This window comes from Podarcis cretensis, assembly GCF_951804945.1.
Source record: "Podarcis cretensis genome assembly, chromosome: 4".
In the NCBI taxonomy this organism is placed as follows: domain Eukaryota; kingdom Metazoa; phylum Chordata; class Lepidosauria; order Squamata; family Lacertidae; genus Podarcis; species Podarcis cretensis.
The window spans coordinates 99,162,825-99,186,053 of record NC_137173.1 but is presented as its reverse complement, the minus strand read 5'-3'; the positions used below and the strand labels follow the sequence as shown (position 1 = coordinate 99,186,053).

The window sequence follows — 23,229 nt, the reverse complement described above, 5'->3', positions numbered from 1 at the left end:
AGGGCACTTCTAACCACACAAAAGACACTCTTAACCTTCTGTGAAAATACCAATTACACAATAAAAGCAATACCATGGCAAATGTATTATAACATTAAATGTGGTTTAAAGAAATTTAGCACTTACATCTAACTGCCTTTTTCCTACTGAAAATCCATTTTGTTGAGTGTCCTAGCAACATAAAAATGATTCAGTTATGCCCAAATTATGAATTATAAATAAAAACAAACACAACAACTGTGAAGCGTAGTCTACGCATGCAAGAACTTTGTTCAGTTGTTACAACAAGTTTAATAACAGAAGTTATCATTTAAATGGCACACATCAAATGTTCAGAGTCTTATATACATTGTATCAGCAACCTTTACAGCATCCTGCAGACCGCTTATTATTATTGAAAATGAGAGGCTCAGGCTAATAGAGAAAAAGCAGAGACTGCAGATCTCTTGAAGGCTACCTGTGGCATTACATTTTTTAATTATCACACCTAGGATGTTTTGACTGTGCAACCAAAAACATATAGTGAGAATGTGATAAGGCTGTAGGTACAGTGGCGTAGTGTGGGGGGTGCAGGGGGGCCCGGCCGCACCGGGCGCAACATCTGGGGTTAGGGCAAATCCACAGGTTAGGGGGCGCAAATCCATGGGTTAGGGGGCGCAAATCCACGGGTTAGGGGGCGCAAATTACTTGCCTTGCCCCGGGTGCTGACAACCCACGCTACGCCACTGTGTATACAGTATACAGCTATACTTGACCAGAGTTTTCGACATGTCTGGTGCATGTAATGGACATGGAATGGGGAGGCATCATAGCTGCAAACTCAGTCCCAAATCTGTACCATTCTGTTCACTGGGAGGTTTGAAAACACCTCTGCACATTCATACAAAGGACCCTTTTCCATGCTTTCGGGAAATTTGCTTCTCCAGAGTTCCTAAACATGTGAACAGTCATCTGCAAATATAATGGTACAGCAGATATCTTCAAACCTTATAAATGTGTAGTTAATTGCTGGTGATTTATTACTTCTTTTGCTTCAAATGCAAAGTGGAAATAGAATTTATTTTCCTACTGCTTAACCTTTTTAAAACTTCTTTAACAGCTGTCGGATGTATAAAATCAGAAAATAAAAATGCATCTTTAACAAATCAAGTCTTTTCCTAATTACATTGTTTTAAAAAAGTACTGAAGATCTCTCTCTATGTGAATTAAAGCAGCACTCAGTTGGTGCTTTATTATCTTTTCAAGAAAATGATTTATTGTATATAGCTGGAAAGCAAGAATATGGAAATGACATTTTTCTGTGTTATTCGGGCAGCCTTGTCATCCATTCGGTGCTATACACAAGAAAAAAAATTAGCAGTAAGCTCTGGCATACCTAAACAAGCCTAGACACAAACTGGATCCCCCAAGTGTTGCCATGTTTCTTTACCATCTAACACTGTGATGTGGAACCTCCAGCCTCCAAGCCAGAAGAGCCCCTCCAAGCTTTTCTCTCCGGCCCTCAGGATTCTCCCCAGTTCATGACCCACATCGAGTGCTTTTGCCTGTATAGAATGAGTCCTTGAATTGTAACTTTTGATTTTGGCATGGCTGAAATGCAGCCTACTGTACATAAGGAAGGGGCCTATCCCTTGCTACCTACCTTTGCTTCTGGTCCCATCAACCACTGTCATTCCATTTCTAGAAGGTTGCCCAGAAGGAAGAGAACTTCTCAGGCTGGAAAAGTTTCCTCACCACTGCCCCAACTGAAATGCTCCTGTTAGGGATTCCAGTCACCAACCCTGAACTCCTCTAGGATACAATCAGTTTTTTAGGAGTTCAGGCAGACCAGGTCTCCCCTCCCAGTTTTCATATTTTATTTATTTTGAGAGTGACATTCTACATTCCAAGGCTCTGAGAGATCACTGAACATGCTTGGACCTCCTGGAGATAAATAGATGATAGATGGGCTGTATTTTATTTTAATTTATATACTTCTGCATATCTGAGAAGTCCCCCAAATGTGTAGAAACCAATACTTTATTTGTAGGCGGAGCAATCTTGTTTATCAAGTGATAAGTACTAGACCACCTGCATATCTGTCAACTTTTTCCTTTTCTTGTGAGGAATCCTATTTGGAATAAGGGAATTTCCCTTAAAAAGAGGGAAACGTTGACAGCTATGCACCTGAGTTAACTATTATTGAATCTGAATGATTTCAATAGACTTAACCTCAGGTAGAAAATTCCACAAGCCCCAACTAGCAGCTATTTCATGACACCCAAAATCTGCTGCCTGAAGTGGCCACCTCACCCTGCCTAATGGTAGGGACCATGGTGCTCCTGAATACCTTTTTGAAATGAAAAAGAAATAAAGCAATATTTCTGTTGTATACAATGACTAGTAGCAACTGAGTATAAAAATGCCTTGCCCTCTTGAGAATTACAAAAGCCAGTGTTAGCTCCAGGATATCAGAGGCTCTTGGGCAAAGGAAGTAAACTCTCTTAACCTGCAAGAGGTGAGGACTTGCAAGCTGAGAATTCCCTCACGCTCTTCCTGGCCTTTGTAGACACTATTTGCAAAGTCAGAATGATGGTGCTATTTGGATAATGGGCTCTCGGGCCACATAGCATGTGAGAAACTGCTTTAGCTCGCCATTCTCTGGAGCATGCCCTGGTGTGAACTTTGCATTATAATATATAACAGTTGCATTTTTAACCAACCGAGTATATGGAGAAAAATGGAAAATTGTTTTGCAATTAATTTTCTGTTTGTGGGTCAGGCCAGAGGATAATCTTATATTATTTAAAATATTATTGTTTTTAAAAATATACATAAGTATAAAAATATACTATTGTGTCTATGCTTCTTGGCTGAAAATAGTAGGGAAACCTACTATTTTGCATTAATCACTAGGAAATGAAATCAACTGCATTTACAAGTGTCCTGATAAAAATGCTTTTTTCCCATAATGAGATGACCTTCTTTTCTCCTTAACCCTTTTCTCAGCCAAACCACCTACCTCAACTTTGCCTTCTGTTTCTCTAATCTTCAATTATTTATGTTTTCTTCATGCTGCTCTGTCCGCCATGGGAGCAAAATTGTGTTTGGTGAAATATAGAGCTAATTATACCATGAACCCCAGCAACAAAAAAGACACAGCAGATGTTACTTCAGACGTGCTAACAGTGCCTGGGCTTAGTGCACACACAACAGAAGGATTCGACAAGGATCTGAAAACAATATATGATAAAGGCAGCTTAAGCATGCAAAATATTTTAAACAGAAAATCAAAGAAATAATGTCAGCCTGCATTTCTCCAAAGCACTTACTGTGCTGGTCCCCAGAGCTACTATATTCAACATGGATTTTGCATTTCTCTGTAATATAAATATGTGGGGTTTATACTCTCATGATCTGAGAGGAGGGATTTGCAACAGTGGCTAATGACATAAAAATTGCTTCAAATCCTGATATTTAACTCAGCCTTTCTTCTTTGTAATTAGCTACATTATCTATTTAAGCAGTGAAGTATATTTAATTGTTGTTTTTTTTAAATGTGGGGCCTATTTTAATTTTCTTCCAAATATTCTAAATAAATAACTTTAGTCTGGGTAGTCCAAATAATCTAAGGAATTAATCCTCAAAAGGTGAATTGGAACAGTAAATAATATCAAGTCGAAGCAGTCTGTTGCTTTCATGATTTCTGGACAGGGTACATAAGGTACGCTGAGATGTGAAGGAAAGTATTGATAATTAATAAAAACGAACTCATACTCAGTAATTAACAAGTCAAATCCCATAGGCATGTAATAATTTTCAATTATTACAGTGAGCACATATAACCTTGGTTGGGGCCTGCCAGGGTGTAGCTTCCCTATCTCACACCTTAGTATTCGCACATAGACTAGGCACCGCTACCATGGCCCTCACCTCACCACTGTGTAGACTGTGCTGGATCCAAATCGGCCCCGACTTTGGCCTCCATTTGTTGCAAGGCATGAGCACAATGTGGGGCTTCTACACCTTCTAGAGGTGTAAAATACATTTAGAAAAGAATTCTGCACAAAGTCAATGCAGAGAGGGATGCAGTAGAACTACACTTGCTAGTCTTCTCCCTAAATGCCATTTATCTCTTAGGCTATCTACACAATTTCCACACGTGTACAGGTTTTGCTACAATTTATACCCTCTATTTTCACGCAGGAACCTTTGGGAGGAAAAGGGGAGAGGGGTCTGTGGCGATGGCACCTGAAATGGCACCAGAAAATTACTGCAAAGAAATTTTAAATTCTAAAGGTTGTGCTAGATTAAAAAACCACCGCCTCTCCCTATATGAACCAACCTGGGCCTTGCGCTCATCATCTGAGACCCTTCTTCATCTGTCTCCTCCACGAGAGGCCTGGAGGGTACCAACACAATAATGGGCCTTTCCTGTGGTGGCTCCCCATTTGTGGAATGCTTTCCCCAAGGAGGCTCTCCTGGCGCCTTCATTACGTATCTTTAGGCACCAGGTGAAAATGTTTTTCTTCAACCATTTGTTCGGCTGCTTAACATTCTATGGCTTTTTATCTGTGTTTGTGGGAGTGGGGTTACTGGTTTTTCTTTTATTATGAATTTTGTATTCTCATTTTGTATTTTTCCATTGTGAACTGCCATGGGATTTTCGGATGAAGGGTTGTATTCAAATTTAATAAATAATGATAATTATTGTTATTGTTAGTAATGAAGGAACAAACGGATCATCTCACCTTCGACTATGTAAAGTTAACCTGTAAAATGGTTTCAACTGGTTGAATAATCTAAAACAATTGTAAAGAAAATTCTTATTGATAAAGGATAGATATAAACTCTGCCTGGCTGCTTGAATCTTAGGCTATCAAAGAGTAGAATGAATGTTGAATTTATGTTGTGGAAAATTGATCCCAAGTTGGTTTTACAGTTCATCAGAAAGCACTTTTTATCTTGTGTGCAAAGAGTTAATGAAGCATACCAAATCTGCAACTTTTTAGTACTTCTGTGGTAAAATCTCAAGCCTATGTGAAACTGTTCTTTTTATACTAAAAGTGAACTGAGAACTAGGAATCTGTATTTAATTCTACATTTTCTGATATAATTTTTGACTATGCACATAGAAAAATGAATCTGACTCCCACATCCTACTTGGGCTCATTGCCACAAGGATATGTAGGTAAAAAGTAATCCACACATGAAGATGTCCTTTCCTATAATAATCTTTCAAATAATAGAATTAGTATTATTTTCATACCTTCACATTACATAATCTGTTTTTATTTTGAAATAAAATATGGCATTTTATCAGAATTATGGGTGACAGACCTGGGGCTAAAACTTTTGCCTCCATATTATAAATGACATGAGTGCATAGAGGTTAGTAAACCAACTCAACAACTGGAGCGTATTTTTCATTAATGCTAATACCCCAGTAGGAACACCATCAATTTCTGTATCCTCCAGTGTTGACCACTGGGTTCTTTTACTGAATATGGCAAATCTGGCTTGCTCCATAATAGCTCCTTAAATTCTTTTTCTAGAAAAACAATCATTTTGGATGCAGCCTGTCCATAATGGAGAATCTCAATTTATTCCAACGCACCACAACCATATTTATACCTTTCCCAACCATGCAATAGTTATACTGATACAATTTGATCAATTTGTACCCCCATATATCTAAAATGTTTTCTAGCTATTAGAATCTTCAGTGTTGCTGTAAAAGTATATGCTGTATGTATATGTATGGATAAAAACATTATCTCAGATTTCTGAAAATTAACTTGCAATTTTGAGACCCTGGAGAAGCGCTCCAATTCTGAACGTAATATTTTACCTGCTGTGATAGGGGCAGGGGGGCATAAAATGATATCAGCCGCACAGAGACCTAAATTTTGTTCTTTTCCATTTATAACCGCTCCCGTACCAGAGAGGGCATTGCGTAATTTGATTGCTAATGTTTCTATAATTAAGACAAAAAAATATAGTAAATGTGGCTGAATTCAAAAGTAAAACAATTAAAAGCACACTACGGATATGGACAATAGAAAATGGTACTTTAAATCAGGGGTCAGCAAACTTTTTCAGCAGGGGGCCGGTTCACTGTACCTCAGACCTTGTGGGGAGCCGGACTATTTTTTTGGGGGGGGGGAATGAACAAATTCCTATGCCCCACAAATAACCCAGAGATGCATTTTAAATAAAAGGACACATTCTACTCATGTAAAAACACGCTGATTCCCGGACCGTCCGTGGGCCGGATTGAGAAGGCGATTGGGCCGGATCCGGCCCCTGGGCCTTAGTTTGCCTACTCATGCTTTAAATCATTATATATCTCTGGAAGGTATTGTCTTCCATTCATTCCAAAACCTTTTTTTAGAAATGTACAAAGAAAATTCTAAGAATTCTAAGAATTTCTAAGAATTTTCTCGCCAGGAATGTTTAACTCTGTTTCATTAAGTATGTGTTGAAAGAAAAGCACGTAGTGGTCTATCTCAACGGCATTTCACTTCACCAGCTTTTTTTACCAGATGCCTCTGATATCCCTTTACTTCAGGAAGTCTAAAAACTGAAAGGCATCACTAAACTGGCATCTGTCCTGCTGCTCCTGTGGAGCAAAAACAAAAACAGGAGGGGTCTGCAATCCTTGTACATTGCTCAACCAACGTTAAATGCCATTGACCACAGATTTAATGTTCAACTAAAATAGATAAGGGGGGGGGGGGAGAGAGAGACATACACTTCCTTTCAAATTCCAGCTCATGAATCTCTGAAAAAGCAGTTTTTTGAATAAAAATCAGCAAAGCTCGAGTCTCCCTTCCAGGGAGTCCCTCGAGTCAAAAACTAGACAAGCCCATGCACCCAGACTACACTTGTGGGAATCTGCATAAATCAGTGGTAGAGGGGGCACTGCATACCTTTTGCATAGAAGGCCCCCATTCAATCCCAAGCAAACCCAGATAAGAGGATATCTGGATAGGAAAAGCTGGGAGAGATGCCTGATTGAAGTTAGCCACTGCCATTCAAGATAGATATTGGTCTAGACTGGAGCTTTATGAAGGGCTCAAATATTTATGGCAGAGCACATGTTTTAGATACACAAGGTTACCAGATTCAGTCTCCAGCACAAATAGAAGGCCCTCAGGAGGTAGGCCTGGGAAAGCTCACTGATCTTGAAAACCATCGCAAATAGGCAAAAATGGGATAGATGGGATTCATCCATCTTGATTTTACAGGATGATGTTTTGGACTAAGGAAAAACTGAAGGGTGGAGCTGATGTTCGTGTTTTGAACAAGCTGATGTCTCTTTTTTCCAATGTAGACTGTAACCAAGGCTTTTACTGAACCCTTACTTTAGTTATCTCTGATGTTTATTACCATTTACCTGCATCCTAGTTTGTGTACAAAGCCAGCATCTAATTTGCATAAGGGGAGTGCACTCCCAATGCCTTTGTGGCTGTTTGCAAGAGGGGGTTATAAAGCCCTTTGCCAGGGAAAGACTGTTGACATCAAGGACTATGTTGGCACCCAGATGGGATGCCTAGGGATGGATTAGCCCCTGGGCTTCCAGTTGCTTATTCTACGGAATTACTCTTAATTCTAAAGCTTAATTCCTGGCAGTTCCTGCCACCATCACTCCACACTCCCCAAAAGTTGCCACAAAATATTCTACAGGCCAACATGGCTACTCATCCTAATCTTTAAAGGAGTGTTTGGGGTAACATTACCATATGATCTATATCAAATAATTCAGGTCGTAAACCTAAATAATCGAAAATCATAATGTCCTCCCCTCATGCTTAGGAAAAACAAATAAGATAGAGAAGAAAGTTACTTAACACACACCATGTGTCACATTTTCCGCGGATTGCCCTGTTATTAATATTCACTCCTTTCAATTTTTTTTTTTTAGTTAGCATGCCAGCACATTTTAACATAAAACATCATGTCAATATTTTGGTTGTCTAACTTAAAAGTGTTGTCATTTCATTTTACAACCTTTTCTGCGTTCAAGACCCTTATGCTCAGCTGAGCTCCTTAGAAGATAGCGAGCCCAGAAGGGGAACAGTCATCACTTGCAAAATATCTGGTGAAGTATCTGATGCTGAAACACTCCTGGCATCAGCAGTTCGACTTGCAGTCATAAAACCCTGGGTTGCGATCTTGTCAGACCTCATTTGCTAAAGCAAGGTTGGGCTAAGTTATTCTTTCACTGAAAAGTACCCAAGGAACACCAGATGCTACAGAAAGCAGTCATTGCAATAGGTGGTACTCATCCCCTTCAAGTTTGCCGTGAAATGGTGCCCCAGCATGCTGTCAGGAATCATTGTGCCGCTATTGGTAGCGTCTTCCTAGAAACAAGTAACATTGGATTTTGACAGCTGAAGTCATTAAATATCCCCTGGTATTCTTCACAGGAGTGTATGTGTGACTCCATATATCCCAGCCAGACTTCAAATGCATAATTGCATTCTCTCTGCCTAAATTCCTTCTGCAGTCCTTGTCACTATTTTTCTATTCTACATCCCCATAATATATTCTTTAGCCTTTGTTTCCATATTTCCCAGAACATGCTGATTTAATCCATAAAGGCATGAACCCACATCTGAGCAGAAGGTGTGCAATATATCTAGTGAAAAAACGCAATTTGAGGATCACCAATGGGCAAGCTACAGGTAGGTAGCCATGTTGGTCTCCCGTAGTCGAAATGAAATGAAATAAATAAAATAAAATAATAAAATAATAAAATTCCTTCCAGTAGCACCTTAGAGACCAACTAAGTTTATTATTGGTATGCGCTTTCGTGTGCATGCACACTTCTTCAGATACACTGAAACAGAAGTCACCAGACAGAAGTAACTATATATAAGGGTCTTCCGACTTCTGTTTCAGTGTATCTGAAGAAGGGTGTATGCACATGAAAGCTCATACCAATAACTAACTTAGTTGGTCTCTAAGGTGCTACTTGATGGATTTTTTTATTTTATTTATTTTATTTTGTTTTGTTTTGTTTTGACCGATGGGCAAGTTTTGGTTAAATGGTTGATAATCCTTACATATTTCATTAGGTTTCGATGTAAGTGACTAGAAATGGGGAAAAAATCCCCCAACCAAGTTGAAAATGGTACAATAGAGAGATGGTTGAGTATACTGGATACCATCATCTTTTCTCACAGGCTTTACGGTGTTTTCTAAAACTTCAAGGAGCTTCAAAATCTGTTTGACCAGTGGTGACAGAGGGGCTAAAGAAATGAAATTACTGTGGGAGTTCTCTGTGGGAGCATTTCAACAACTGTGTCCCAGACTGAACGTGGGCATTCAGTGGCATAAAAGATCTTCCTCTGCTGACTTTGCAAGGCATTCTGGAAGACAGTATCAGTTACTGCACAACAGATCCAGAACACTCCTAGGTTGGTTTCTTAATTCATGATGTATGCCACAGTGAATTACATTAAGGGAATCAATAAAGCAAAAAAGAAGATGGCTAAACTAAATGATAGTATACATGATCATGGCATTAAGCTGCGTATCACAAATCTGATTATGCCTGTAGAATTTTATCAGGCCCAATAGATACATTTAAAAATACCTATGCTGCTTTTAGTTAGCTAAAGCCTAGGAAATGTTTAAAGTAACAAGCCTATTTCGCTTGAAAGGCTAATATAAAGGGGCATTTCTTCTCCTAGAGCTTGTGGCATAGATGCATTGAAGGGTACTGTGCTGTAAATTGGATGTCCCTGGTCCTTAGTCCCACCCGCTCTGACTTGCGAATGACCAGAGCACAAAAGGAAACACATTTGAGGAAGGGATTACGATGCAATGATCTCATTGTGAGTGTTGCGTTATGGTTTTGGCAGCGTGGTAAAGGCTCCCTTGGCACTGCTGTTTACAGCAATTTGAACTTCTCCAGCAACTAGGTATGATTTGTGACATTTCAGCCTCATTCCTCATTGACGGAGAGCTGTGGCAAGGGCTTGAAATATTTCCAGTGAGTGTTGGAAAGAGGCAAACGCTTCAAGGAAACATCTCTAGGCTGAAGCCAAGAAATTACAAAAACTCAGAAATTGAAAAACCAAAATGGATATAAACGCAGATTGCCCCACAGACCACAGAAAAGAAACAACAGAAACGTCTTACTCACAAGCTACCTTGGCTCAGAACCAATGAATTCTGGTCAACTGGCCAGTGAAATCACATCGGAAGCCAGGTATATTTGTCAATGTTGAGCAATACTGTCTACACTGACTGACAGCTGGCTCTGCAGGGCATCCACAGATAGCGTATTTTCTACTGCCTGCTGCTTGTTTTATACTAGAGATGCCAAGGAGTGAACCTGACTCTCCTACATACAAGCACATGCTCCACCAGTGAGCTAGGGTTCAGTGGCGAGTGGTCAGTGGACTAGGGGGACTACGCTAGACCCCTAAAGCATGGCTTGGCAAACTAAGGCCCGCAGGCCGGATCAGGCCCAATTTGCCTTCTAGATCCGGCCCTCAGGCGGTCCGGGAATCGCCGCATGGATCGCCAGCACGCGTGTTCTTTCCCTCTCCCTCACACGGCAGCGCTTTTCTCCTCAGGGACGGAGCAATCTTGTCCCACGCCGGGCACTGTTGACAGCGGGAGACGGCTCACCCGCCTGCCCACCTCAGCAGGGCAGCGCTGTGAAGGAGTGTGACGCCGGCTGCCGGCTGCAGTTTCCTCCTGCTCCTCCTCCCTCTCCTTCAGTCCGCCCTTCCTTCCTTCTCTGCACCCCTTTTCCACGCCGCTTCCTCGTGCGCTTTCTTCGTCACCGCCTCCCTCCCTCCATTCATTCCTCCCATGGTGTTCAGGTGGGTTGTTGCGGTGGCTGCGGCCACCACTTGCGGGTTGGTGGGCAGCTCTGTCTTCTCCACGGTGCTTCTTGGGAAGCAGCAGCAGGTGGTGGGTAAAAGCTCTGGCAACACCCCGGTTCCCCTACCTCCATCTGTGGCTCCTCCGCCGGGGCTGCTGCTTCTGTCTTCACTAACCAACGCAGCCTCCTACCCCGCTATGGCACCTAGCTGGCTGGAGAAGCCCAATTGTGGCTATTGGGACAACAACTAGGGCAGGTAAAGCAAAGCATCTTCAGGCCTCTTTGCAGGCGGGCGAAAATTGATTTCTTTTCTTCCAAAATATAGTACAGCCCCTCACAAGGTCTGAGGGACAGTGGACCGGCCCCCTGCTGAAAAGAATTGCTGACCCCTGCCCTAAAGGGTCCAACAGTCCTCCTGCCCAGCTTTCGGAAGAAGGCAACAGGGCTCCAGCATCCTCTCAAGAGGCCTGGCATCTCCTTCCCTGTTATGCACTAAGCTTGGATCCAAGAACAATAGGCTGGTAGGATCCTAGAATGCAACAACTTATTGGCCTGCAGGAAAAGACCAATTAGGCTCCAGGAGGAAATTAATCAGCCTATTAGGCTGGTAGGATCCTAGAATGCAACAACTGATTGGCCTGCAGGAAAAGACCAATCAGGCTCCAGGAGGGAATCAGAATCAGCCAACCAGACGGGACTCATTGTGTAAATAATGTATATAAAAGCCTGAGGTTTGGGGGGGCAATTCAATCACTGTTTTACAAGCTGCAATAAAGAGCATGAAATCACTACAGGACTCCAAGTATATTTCATTCTCAAAGTCCAGGAAGCTTCTGCCCGGCTGAGGGAGGGAGGCGCGATGCTCACGGGTGCAACATCAAGCCTCCCCCCCAAAAAAACTCCCTTCACAAGCTGGCGTCCTTGGCCCTAACTGTTCTCCTACTAAAAATTGCACTGCATGACGCTGCCAGGGCTCCTCATCTCTGAAAGGGGTTTGGATTTGATATCCCGCTTTATCACTACCCGAAGGAGTCTCAAAGCGGCTAACATTCTCCTTTCCCTTCCTCGCCCACAACAAACACTCTGTGAGGTGAGTGGGGCTGAGAGACTTCAAAGAAGTGTGACTGGCCCAAGGTCACCCAGCAGCTGCATGTGGAGGAGCAGGGAAGCGAACCCGGTTCCCCAGATTACGAGACTACAGCTCTTAACCACTACACCACACTGGCTCTCAGGGGTGCATATGCTCAGTGGTCAGCTGGATGAAAAATATTTTCTTGGTTCCATGGTTCTGCCCATTTTTAATTGCTAGGGACTGTCTCAAGTCTGTGTGTTGGGGGGAGGGAGCATTTTCATAACTCCTTCCTCCTACGTCCACCTCACCATCCCAAAAAGTTCTTAAACTTTGCATGGCTTGTTCAGGATAGTCCAATAAAACAAAAAGCTTATGAGGCTCAATGTTATATTTTTCTAGGTCATATACTGAGGATCCCTGAACTAGACACAGATTCTTGCCGTATTTGGGACTTTGCTTTTAGAACATTTCAAGCGCATTCCTTATACCAAAGCTGGCTACTGCATTCCCCTATGCCCTGTGAGGGGCTGCAAGCAGGGAAGAAATAAAGAGAATAAGAACAGCTTTGCAGTTTTAATGCGAATCATAATGAACCCATTCGAGCTAGCCTTGGAGAATACAATCAGCTCTACAGCAGAGTACGTACTATTCTGTACATAAGGGTTCCTAGGTATGGCAGATCTGTTGTTGACCTTCTTTGGAGAAACTACTTAGTGCTTCTGAAATGCATCATGAAAGAAGCCCCTGCAAAATGGCTGTTGACTATATAAAACATGCCTGGATTTATTATTAAAAGAACAGAGTATTCAGGATGGCAAACAAACAAAATGTTGTTGTTTTTGCGACATGCATAACTAGGCCTTTGAATTACATTTTTCCCTTTCTCTCTGACCCCATTTTCTAATTATTTTAGCTTAACGAAACTTTTTATCATGCACTTTGGTGAACTTTTTGACATTTTTCTGTTACAAACTCTTCAGTATCTTAGTGCTTTTGTATAACTTGCTAGTTAAAGAGGCTTGCTAAATACCTTTGTAGGCTGGTGATTACTATCTACTCCAGGACATTGCCACCTGCTTCACTGGGGACTGACGGAAGCTGTGTAAATGTACTCAGCAAAGGAAAACAAACAAACCTTTTTCAGTGGCTGGCAAGCAAAAAAGTTGGGATATGCCTTGTTGCTTGGGTACCTGTCTGCTCCCCATGCTCAACATAATTATTTGCAAACTTAGAAAAACTCTCTGAAGCTTGTAAATCATATGCATTGAAGTCTCCTTCAAATCACTAGTTTACGCCTTAATAAACATGAATAGGATTGCACTGTTATTCTCCAACGCACTAATCCAGCCCTGTCAAAGGCTGCCCCTGGAACCTTTTGCTACTTGAGGAAATGGAGTCTGCAAAATGGTTATGATAACCAAGCGGCTAAAATGTATTTGATTACAAGCCAATAAGACATATACAGGCATTCCTGCCCTCATGCGCAATCACGTATATGCGCAGAACTGGGGGATAATTAAATAATTTCATTCATAGCCGGAAATGGAAGAAAAGAACTGGAGAGTCCTTGTGGCTCGTGGGGAAAACTCCCCAGAGCCCGAAGAAGACTTCAGGGAGGGAGAAGAAGAGATTGGAGGTGCAGTGGGGCTTTGTTTAGGCTGCTCAGCCTCCCTGCCTAACAGCTGATATGCAGGGTAGCGCAGCAGCAGGAGATGCTTTCCTATGTGTCCTGCAGCCTCCTGCTGGCCCCAGAGCTTAAATTCCAGTTGTGGTTATCTTTGGTACAGTATTTTTGTTCTTGATTGGAGAGACAGTAGCAAAGAGGGCATTAAAGGGGGTACCCCACTTACGTGATCTAAAGAAGAACTGAGTGCTGGGGCCAGGGCGGGCTGCTTTAAATGCCTCGGGAATGGACCTGAGACAAGCCTACGTGCTCCATCAGGTCCACTCCCAGAGCCAGTCCAATATCCGGGACTGCCTGCCATTGCCCAGTTTTCAGGCAGGCCTGGATCCAATGCCCGGCTGGCGAGGTGAGCTTTAAGTTTCCTTGCTGGCCGGGCAGCCCCAGAGGCCACATCGAATCACGGTTGGGGGAAGGTGCCAGCCTGCAATGCCTGAAATCGTAAGTGGACTTACGGCAGGAATAAGTTAGCTATGTCTGGGTTCTACAGATAAACTTGAAAATGTCCTGTGGATAGAGATACATTAAGCCTGCATATATGTGGGGGTTACGTTCTCAGAATTGCATCCCAAGTAAAAATGGGTGTATGGTCAAAATACATTGGGTCACATCACAGATGGGAGTATGTTTAGGGAAGCTTTTAATACTGGATGAATCACTGTATTTTAATATTCTGCTGGAAGCCGCCCAGAGTGGCTGGGGAAACCCAGCCAGATGGATGGGGTATAAATATATTATTATTATTATTATTATTACTCCTGAAACCCCGCCCACTATTTTATTTTATTTTATTTGCCACACGTGCAAAGCTTAATGTGCGCAAGTAAGCTGAGCATTGGGCTCAGATCCAGTTAGTGTGGTGCACACAGAAATCACCCCACATAAATTCTATTTAATACCTCGTGTTTTCAAAGCCTTTCATGATTTCAAAGAGCTTAGTGAGAAATTTGACCATTAGGAATCTGCTCTGGTGCTAAAACTGTTTGCCAATGTAAAGAGCTGCCCCTTTTAACTTAACTTTGCCAGAAATTGTGCAAACTTCTCATGAACAGGTGTCTGTCACAGGCCCATTAGTATGAGACTCTGTCAGTGCTACTTTGCATGTGATGCCATGCAGACCTGAGGGAGTTATTGATTACTTCAGGCCTCTAGTTTCGTTGAATAACGGTAAACAGAAATCAAATAAAAAGGAGGGGCACCTCTATTTTATACACCTTTTAACTACAGTAATCTGTATTTAAACTCCTCCTCCCAGTATTACAGGGAGATAATAATTTATTAATTTCAGCTAACAAAATTATCTAGTCCTCTTTCTGTTACGTGTAAAAATATTTCATTTCAAACCCCATCATTGCATGCTACTTTATCTTTCAGCGGTAATTAACAAAGTCTTAATCTGGCTAATGTTAATGACCACTGTTCTTGCCTTAAATCCCAGTTAAACCAAGCTTATTAAGGACCAATTAAAGAGAGCCTTATGTGATTGGAATAATGGTACAACCAATTTTTCCCTAGTCATAATACTTTATTTCCACTGATAAACAGGCAAAAACATTTCAGCTTTTTACTGTACCCCTTCTAAATCAAACATTATTAGGAATTTTAGGGGAAGGCAATAGTGAAAAGCTATTTGTAAGTAACTGAATAAAATAACGTATTTCAAACTTCTCAATGCATATAACTTTAGTGCAACACACGTGTTCTAAAATAAAATGGTGCCTTTAACAGCCCCGGCACTGACATGAGCTGCCAATTTCCACAGCTGCCAATTTCAGCTAAGGTCCTCCCCAGAAAAAGGGCCACTAGAGGGCCCTTATGTGATCGGAATAATGGTATAAACCAATTTTTCTCTAGCCATAATAGGGCAACTGTAGTAGACCGGGGTCTGTATTCTCACCATTCCTTGCATCATATAATCAGGCTTCAGTCCTGAAGCATTTTGCATGCTCAGAGCAAAGGTCTGAAGGAAAATTCTAACCATTCAAAATGATAACGCATGAAAATAGGTAACGTATAGAACTGTATCAGAGCAAAAATAATTTAAAAAACCATTATAAATAGCAGTGACCCACAGTACTTCCATATCTCATCGAGAGAATATATTAAGTTGTATCCTACAAAGTCATTGCATGGATGAAACAGTACGTTTCCGAGCACAATTCAAAGTGTTGGTGCTGACCTTTAAAGCCCTAAACGGCCTCGGTCCAGTATATCTCCTCCCCCATCGTTCTGCCCGGACACTGAGGTCCAGCTCCGAGGGCCTTCTGGCGGTTCCCTCATTGCGAGAAGCAAAGCTACAGGGAACCAGGCAGAGGGCCTTCTCGGTAGTGGCGCCCGCCCTGTGGAACGCCCTCCCATCAGATGTCAAAGCGATAAACAACTATCTGACATTCAGAAGACATCTGAAGGCAGCCCTGTTCAGGGAAGTTTTTAATATGTGACATTTTAGTGTATTTTTCATCTTTGTTGGAAGCCGCCCAGAGTGGCTGGGGTACAAATAATAAATTATTATTATTATTATTATTATTATTATTATTATTATTCCACTTATGCAACCGATCTTCCTCTCCTGCCCTCCAATGCTGCTCCCCCTCCAAAAAAAAACTGCTCTGGGGCTTCCCCAAACCTGCGGGAAGCAGGGGAAGAGAGGAAGGAGAAGTTCTTTCGCACAAGTTTTAGTAGTTTCACTCGTGCAATGGCTTCACTCTTCTCAACCCATGGGAATTATTTTAATTGTATGAAGCTGAATTCTCAGGTTACTTAAAGCTCTTCTTCCACATGGATGTGCAGGTTAAAAAAAGTATAAAGAAAAATTTTGCTGAGCCAAGTTATGGCATTTACTTAGCCATGTCATATCACTGTGCTAATCTGGACTTCTCGCAGACTGTGCTATTCTAAACTGTAGAAATCATCTAGGCAAATCCCCACATCAGGGGCTTTAAATGTTTGCTATAAATATGTTATCATTAGGGTATAGTATGCTTACAATGGCAGACTTCTCAAGACTAGGGCAAAACCTGGAATGAAGCATTGGGGTTGAAATTTAAGAATTGCTTGTGAGCTGGATGTCTTCTAACTCATTAAGTACATTAAGGCAGCAACCCTATAGCAAAATCTACCTAGATGAGCAGGATCCAGACTACCCTGGCTTAACTCTCTCATCCTAAACTCAGCCAGAGATATGCCAGTGTATCTCCCCCTGGACCCAGCTGGCAGATCTTAAGTTGGTGTAAGCCCTGAAAAAGATGAGTTCCAGGGACATGGTGTGGCAGGACCAGAGAAGGAGGGCTGAGGCTGGATCATTCAGCTTGGTCATGTGACCTGGTGACCTGACATAAATTAAGCCAACAAAAAAGTGGCGTAACTCAAAGCACTACAGTGGCGCCTCGCAAGACGAAATTAATTCGTTCTGCGAGTTTTTTCGTCTTGCGATTTTTTCGTCTTGCGAAGCACGGATTTTGGAAAAGCTTCAAAAATCACCAGAGTCTTCAAAAACCTCGAAAAAGGCTACCACACCGCGTGCTATGAGTTGCTCCTCGAAGTCAAGTCGCAACTGCACCCCCTGAATGCACGGTTTTAAGAAAAAGGAAACAAACTTGCAAGACAAAGGAAACAAACTTGCAAGACGTTTTCGTCTTGCGAAGCAAGCCCATAGGGAAATCCGTCTTGCGAAGCAACTCAAAAAACGAAAAACTCTTTCGTCTTGCGAGTTTTTCGTCTTGCGAGGTACCACTGTATTTTAAAGACTCGTTTTCCTTCTACCAGGTTTAGACCGGCTCATTCAGCAATAGCCATGCCGCTGAACAGAGTTTGCATCTGGTGTAACTTTACACTAACATCAAAGATGTAGGCAATCATCACTGGAAATTTCCTACACTCTGTTCATTTGCTAATTCCAATTGATTCAGATGCCGTATCTTGATATTTTGAACATATACAGTATATTAAAAAAATTTGTATATATGCATCCCCCTTTGTGTTTTTTGGGGGGAGGGGATTTCTCCCACCTCAAGAGTACCCATTTTGGGGAGGGGTCTATTTTCTGGATTAAGCTTTCTGAGCAGGTGGGGGAGAAGGGGCAGGGAAGGTCTAAAAATATGTCTTTATTAGCCAAGGAACAAACTCCAGAGTTCCACACATGATCCCATTTATGTTTACTCAGAAGACACAGTTGTTCAACAAGTCTTACTCCTAAATACTGTAGGAGTAAGGAGATACTACAGGAGATTTCAGCCTAACATGCACAAAGCCACAATCCAACACAGGTATGCATCTTAAAGCTTTACTGATTTCAGTTGGAGTAAGTAAATATGACTGATGTTAGCCACAGTGGTATTATGAAATGCTAACCCTTTTGTTTGCGATCATGTGCTCAAATGAACAGTTATGCTGGACTTTGTTCATTTAAAATATATTTAAAATAATGAAATCACTGCGGATTTAGACTTGGCAGGTTAATCTACATCTTGTTTTAAAAGAAAGCAGGCTCTGGATGAAGTCCTGGCATCTACTATTGAAACCCTGAAATATATAATATCCCAAAAATATAAGAATTGTATGAAGCGTGATATGTTAGTGTACAGCTGGGATACTAAATTGGAACAGCCTATGCATAGAACACATCTTTTCAGTGGCAGCAAAACTGTCTAGTTATGCTTTGTAGTAAATGTTCTGGAATGCAGCCAAGGCACTTCCAAACATTTCAGAGTTCACTTTTCCAGGGAACTCTTTTAAAAATCAATTAGTAGTGAAACTCTGTCTAATTCAAGTGTTTTAAAATGTCAAGCTTGTCTTTTCCCCCACCCCTCCTACTTGTAGTGCAATAATGATATTTTGAAACCTTTCTATTAAATTGATCATATTTTGTAATTAAGCCTGTAAAGAGAACATGCACACAGAGTTTATAAGATGCATTGAACAGAAATTTTATTCTTCAAGACAAAATAAATAGATGAGAGAGATGGAAGCAGAGAGATAAATATGCTGTAAATTCCTAAACAAGAACATCCAAGGCAGATGTATTGATCTTAGGATGATAAATAGTTTTATCATTACAGGGCAACTGCAGAAGAAATAAATACACCATTAAAAAAATCAGAGATTGGAATATTTTATTTTAAAATTATACTGCATAAAAAAAATCAATTAAAACCATCAAAAGGGGGAAAGGGAAAAATCAGGAAGAGATAGTTGTAAAATGTTCATAAAAGAGACGGTATGCAGATCAATCTCAGGAAATTAATTCAAGTAGTGATAACATGACCATGAATTCCAGAATTTTCATATACAAGAAACTTGCTTTATCACTCTTTAATACGTAATTAGAAGAAGAGTGTTGGCATGTTCAAAGTCATATTGTCATGTATGGTCTAAGAAGCTTGCATGAAATGAATGTGCACCCTAGAACATGTTCTGGAATCTTCTGTAACCTGCAAAGATTCCATGGCAGTGGTCTAGAACCACTGAGAAGACAAGTCAATCTAGAAAGGCTTTCTTCACGGTAGAAGGTTTGAAAAGCTCTGTGATAGAATTAAGTATGCAAATTAAGCAGCTCCGACAGCTAAATAAGATATGTTGGTTGTCCACTGGAAGTTCTGTCATATATATAAAGCCTACTCTCATAGCAGCATTTTTAGATTGTCAAGCAAGATTTACAAGGGAGCTGCTAAGTTTGCAGTGGCCCAACTTTCATGCAATAACATCCAACACACACACACACACACACACACACACCACACCACACCACACCACACCACACCACACCACACCACACCACACCACACACACAAACCAAGTTGCTACAGTGGTCAGAAAGAGCGGTATACTTTCATTCTTGAAATCTGGATAATTAAGATGAATATCAAGGGAGAACTATGACTCCCTTGTTTTCCCCAGCTTTGTGCCCAGATCCACAATGTATCAGAGATGGAGGGAAGGGAAAATATCTCTGTTCTCTCCTTTCCCAATGCGCCCCTGCTGTCCTTGCAAAGTAAGCAAAGGGGACGAGTGTGTTTATGCGTGGTTAGAGACTTACAGGAATGGGTTTAAGGCACCATGAAGATTAGCAAGAGTAGGCAAGATGGGGATATTCCCCAGCCCTTGAACTGACTCAGAAGAATGATCTGCTATTTTTATCCCCCTCCCCACAAAAACATGCCATTACCACAATAAAGTGGGATGAAGCAGAAGCATTCCTTTCTACTAAGCGCCACAACACCTGCACATTTTCATGAATGTCTCTAGCAACGACAATCAATTAAAATCCTACATATTATAAAAATAATGAAGCTTAGGATCTGGGCCCAGTGTTGAACTGTTCGGGAACTCAGAGAAAAGCCTACAACTGGGGAATGAAATCTGCAAGTTTCACAAAATAGACAGCATTTTCATTGGTGGTTTGAGCCCGCCTAGCGACGGTTGTGGGCAGGATTCTTGCATTGGAGGGGGTTGGTACAGGTGATTCTCAGAGCCCCCCTTCAAATTCTACAATTCTAATATTCTATAAGAGACATCACCTTGCCAACAAAGGTCCGTATAGTTAAAGCTATGGTTTTCCCAGTAGTGATGAACGGAAGTGAGAGCTGGACCATCAAGAAGCCTGATCGCCGAAGAATGGATGCTTTTGAATTATGGTGCTGGAGGAGACTCTTGAGAGTCCCATGGACTGCAAGAAGACCAAACCTATCCATTCTGAAGGCATTCAGCCCTGAGTGCTCACTGGAAGGACAGATTGTGAAGCTGAGGCTCCAACACTTTGGCCACCTCATGAGAGAAGACTCCCTGGAAAAGACCCTGATGTTGGGAAAGATGGAGGGCACAAGGAGAAGGGGACGACAGAGGACGAGATGGTTGGACAGTGTTCTCGAAGCTACCAGCATGAGTTTGACCAAACTGCGGGAGGCAGTGGAAGACAGGAGTGCCTGGCGTGCTCTGGTCCATGGGCTCACAAAGAGTCAGACACGACTAAACAACTAAACAACAACAACAACAACATAGGCATTTGGTCAGGTGCCTCTGGATGAGAGACACAAGGAAGAAAAAACAGGTCTTCAGTCATAAGTTACCCCATCACTTTCATTCATGGGATCTCAAATTCTCTAAAAACACGAAGCCCAGAAACCTGGGATTTTACCAAAAGTTTTTTCCCCCCCGAGATCTTTTGGACCCAAGTGAGACTGAGCATGTATGCAAGTTTACTTTTCCTTCAGTGAGAGGCACAGATGATGGGTAAATTTATAACACTACAGAAAAGTGTTGTTTAAAAAAAAAAAGAAAAAACAAAATAACCATATGTACGTCACCTCATTTCTTTACCCTTTGTTCTCTTAAGCATTGAAAAGGTTTACATAGATAGCAATGGACTCAAATCAGTTTTATGTGCAACACATTTATATTAATTGGTTTGTCCTTTCAAGTTGTGTTTATCTCTTCGTTTCCATCATTGTTTCAAAGGTCACTCTGTTCCATTTGTAAATCCAACATGACAGAGATTAGTAAAAGGTGGGGTGGGGAGAACAACTAAATGAGTACATCATCATGCAATCACACATCTCACAATTCATTTATCTTACAAATACAAAATACCATCAAACATTTACTAAAACTTGTTTGCTATCGTAAAAAATATTGTTGTCAGGAGGATAACCAGATCTGTCATGATAAAAATACTGAATAAGAAAGTTGGAATTATGGCTTATGATTACAATTAGTTCTTAAATTCTTCTTGAAGCCAAATGTGCTGTCACTGTTATTCAAGTGTTTTGTAGATTTGCATGTATGAATGAACCTTTATGTATCAATTCCCACAAACCTGACTGCAATTTCTGGTTCCCTTGCGTAAATATGTGAAAAGGATCTAGGGATCTCAGTAGACCACAAGCTTCACATGAGTCAACAGTGTGATGCAGCAGCAAAATAGTTAATGCTACTCTAGGCTGCATCAAGTATAGAAGTATAGAATCCCAGTCAAGGGAAGTAATAGTACCACTCTATTCTGATTTGGTCAGACCACACATGGAGTACCGTATCCAGTTCTGTGGACCACAACTTAAGGAGGATTTTGACAAGCTGGAACGTGTGCAGGAGAGGGCAACCAAGATGACCAAGGATCTGAAAACCAAGACTTACAATGGATGGCGGCTAACAGATTGAGGTTGAATCCTGACAAGACAGAAGTACTGTTTTTGGGGGACAGGGGGCGGGCTGGTGTGGAGGATTCCCTGGTCCTGAATGGGGTAACTGTGCCCCTGAAGGACCAGGTGCGCAGCCTGGGAGTCATTTTGGACTCACAGCTGTCCATGGAGGCACAGGTCAAATCTGTGTCCAGGGCAGCTGTTTACCAGCTCCATCTGGTACGTAGGCTGAGACCCTATCTGCCTGCGGACTGTCTCGCCAGAGTGGTGCATGCTCTGGTTATCTCCCGCTTGGACTACTGCGATGCGCTCTACGTGGGGCTACCTTTGAAGGTGACTCAGAAACTACAACTAATCCAGAACGCGGCAGCTAGACTGGTGACTGGGGGCGGCCGCCGAGACCACATAACACCGGTCTTGAAAAACCTACATTGGCTCCCAGTACGTTTCCGAGCACAATTCAAAGTGTTGGTGCTGACCTTTAAAGCCCTAAATGGCCTCGGTCCAGTATACCTGAAGGAGCGTCTCCACCCCCATCATTCTGCCCGGACGCTGAGGTCCAGCGCCGAGGGCCTTCTGGCGGTTCCCTCATTGCAAGAAGCAAAGCTACAGGGAACCAGGCAGAGGGCCTTCTCGGTAGTGGCGCCCGCCCTGTGGAACGCCCTTCCAGCAGACGTCAAAGCGATAAACAACTACCTGACATTCAGAAGACATCTTAAGGGAGCCCTGTTCAGGGAAGTTTTTAACGTGTGATATTTACTGTATTTTTGGTTTTTATGGAAGCCGCCCAGAGTGGCTGGGGAGGCCCAGCCAGATGGGCGGGGTATAAATAATAAATTATAAATTATATTATTATACAAGGAATTGAGAGGGAACTGGGTATGTTTAGCCTAGGAAAGAGTAGATTGAGATGAGGTGTGGTAGCCATTTTCAAATATCTAAAAGGTGTCACATGGAGGATGAAGCAAGCCTGTTTTCTCCTAAGACAACGGATTCAAGTTACAAGAAAGGAGATTCCGACTAAACATCAGAAAGAACTTCAACAGTGGAACAGACTGCCATGGGAGGTGGTGGACTTTCCTTCAGTGGAGGTTTTTCAGCAGAGGTTGGATGGCCATGTGTCATGTATGGTCTAGTTGAGATTCCTGCATTGAAGGAGGCTGGACTAGCGGACCCTCAGGAACCTCTCCAACTCTTAAGATTCTATGATTCTATGTCTAACACACAAAAAGAAGTGGCAGGTATGCCCAGAGGAGAGCATCAATTGTATCTGCATCAGCAGTTGTTCCTGCTCAAAAGACAAGCCATTTTCAGTTATTAAAGTGACTTGTTATTGAAGCAACTGCATGTGGTAAAGCTCTAGTTTGGCAGTGGATCACCACTGCATAGGCAAATTATTTATCTGGACCTCAACCCAGAAGTCACTACTCTGTCTGCATCCATTGCTAACCTTACTGTGCGAATGAAGAGGCACGAGCCTAATTAAATTCCAGACGAACTGAGCTATTCTCCTAAAATA

At 41.9% G+C, this 23,229-nt stretch overlaps 1 protein-coding gene across 8 annotated transcripts in view; it reads right to left on the bottom strand.

Annotated features, from left to right (window-relative positions):
• Positions 1–23,229, bottom strand: part of DACH1 (dachshund family transcription factor 1) — a 372,289-nt gene that overhangs the window by 132,201 nt on the left and 216,859 nt on the right. Inside the window, exon 4 of one of the 8 annotated variants that reach the window (XM_079972643.1) lies at positions 127–171. The exons of the other annotated variants lie outside the window; for them this stretch is intronic. Within the exon in view, the coding sequence (XP_079828769.1) occupies positions 127–171 (45 nt within the window). The remainder of the gene's footprint in view (positions 1–126; positions 172–23,229) is intronic. 8 annotated transcript variants of the gene reach the window in all.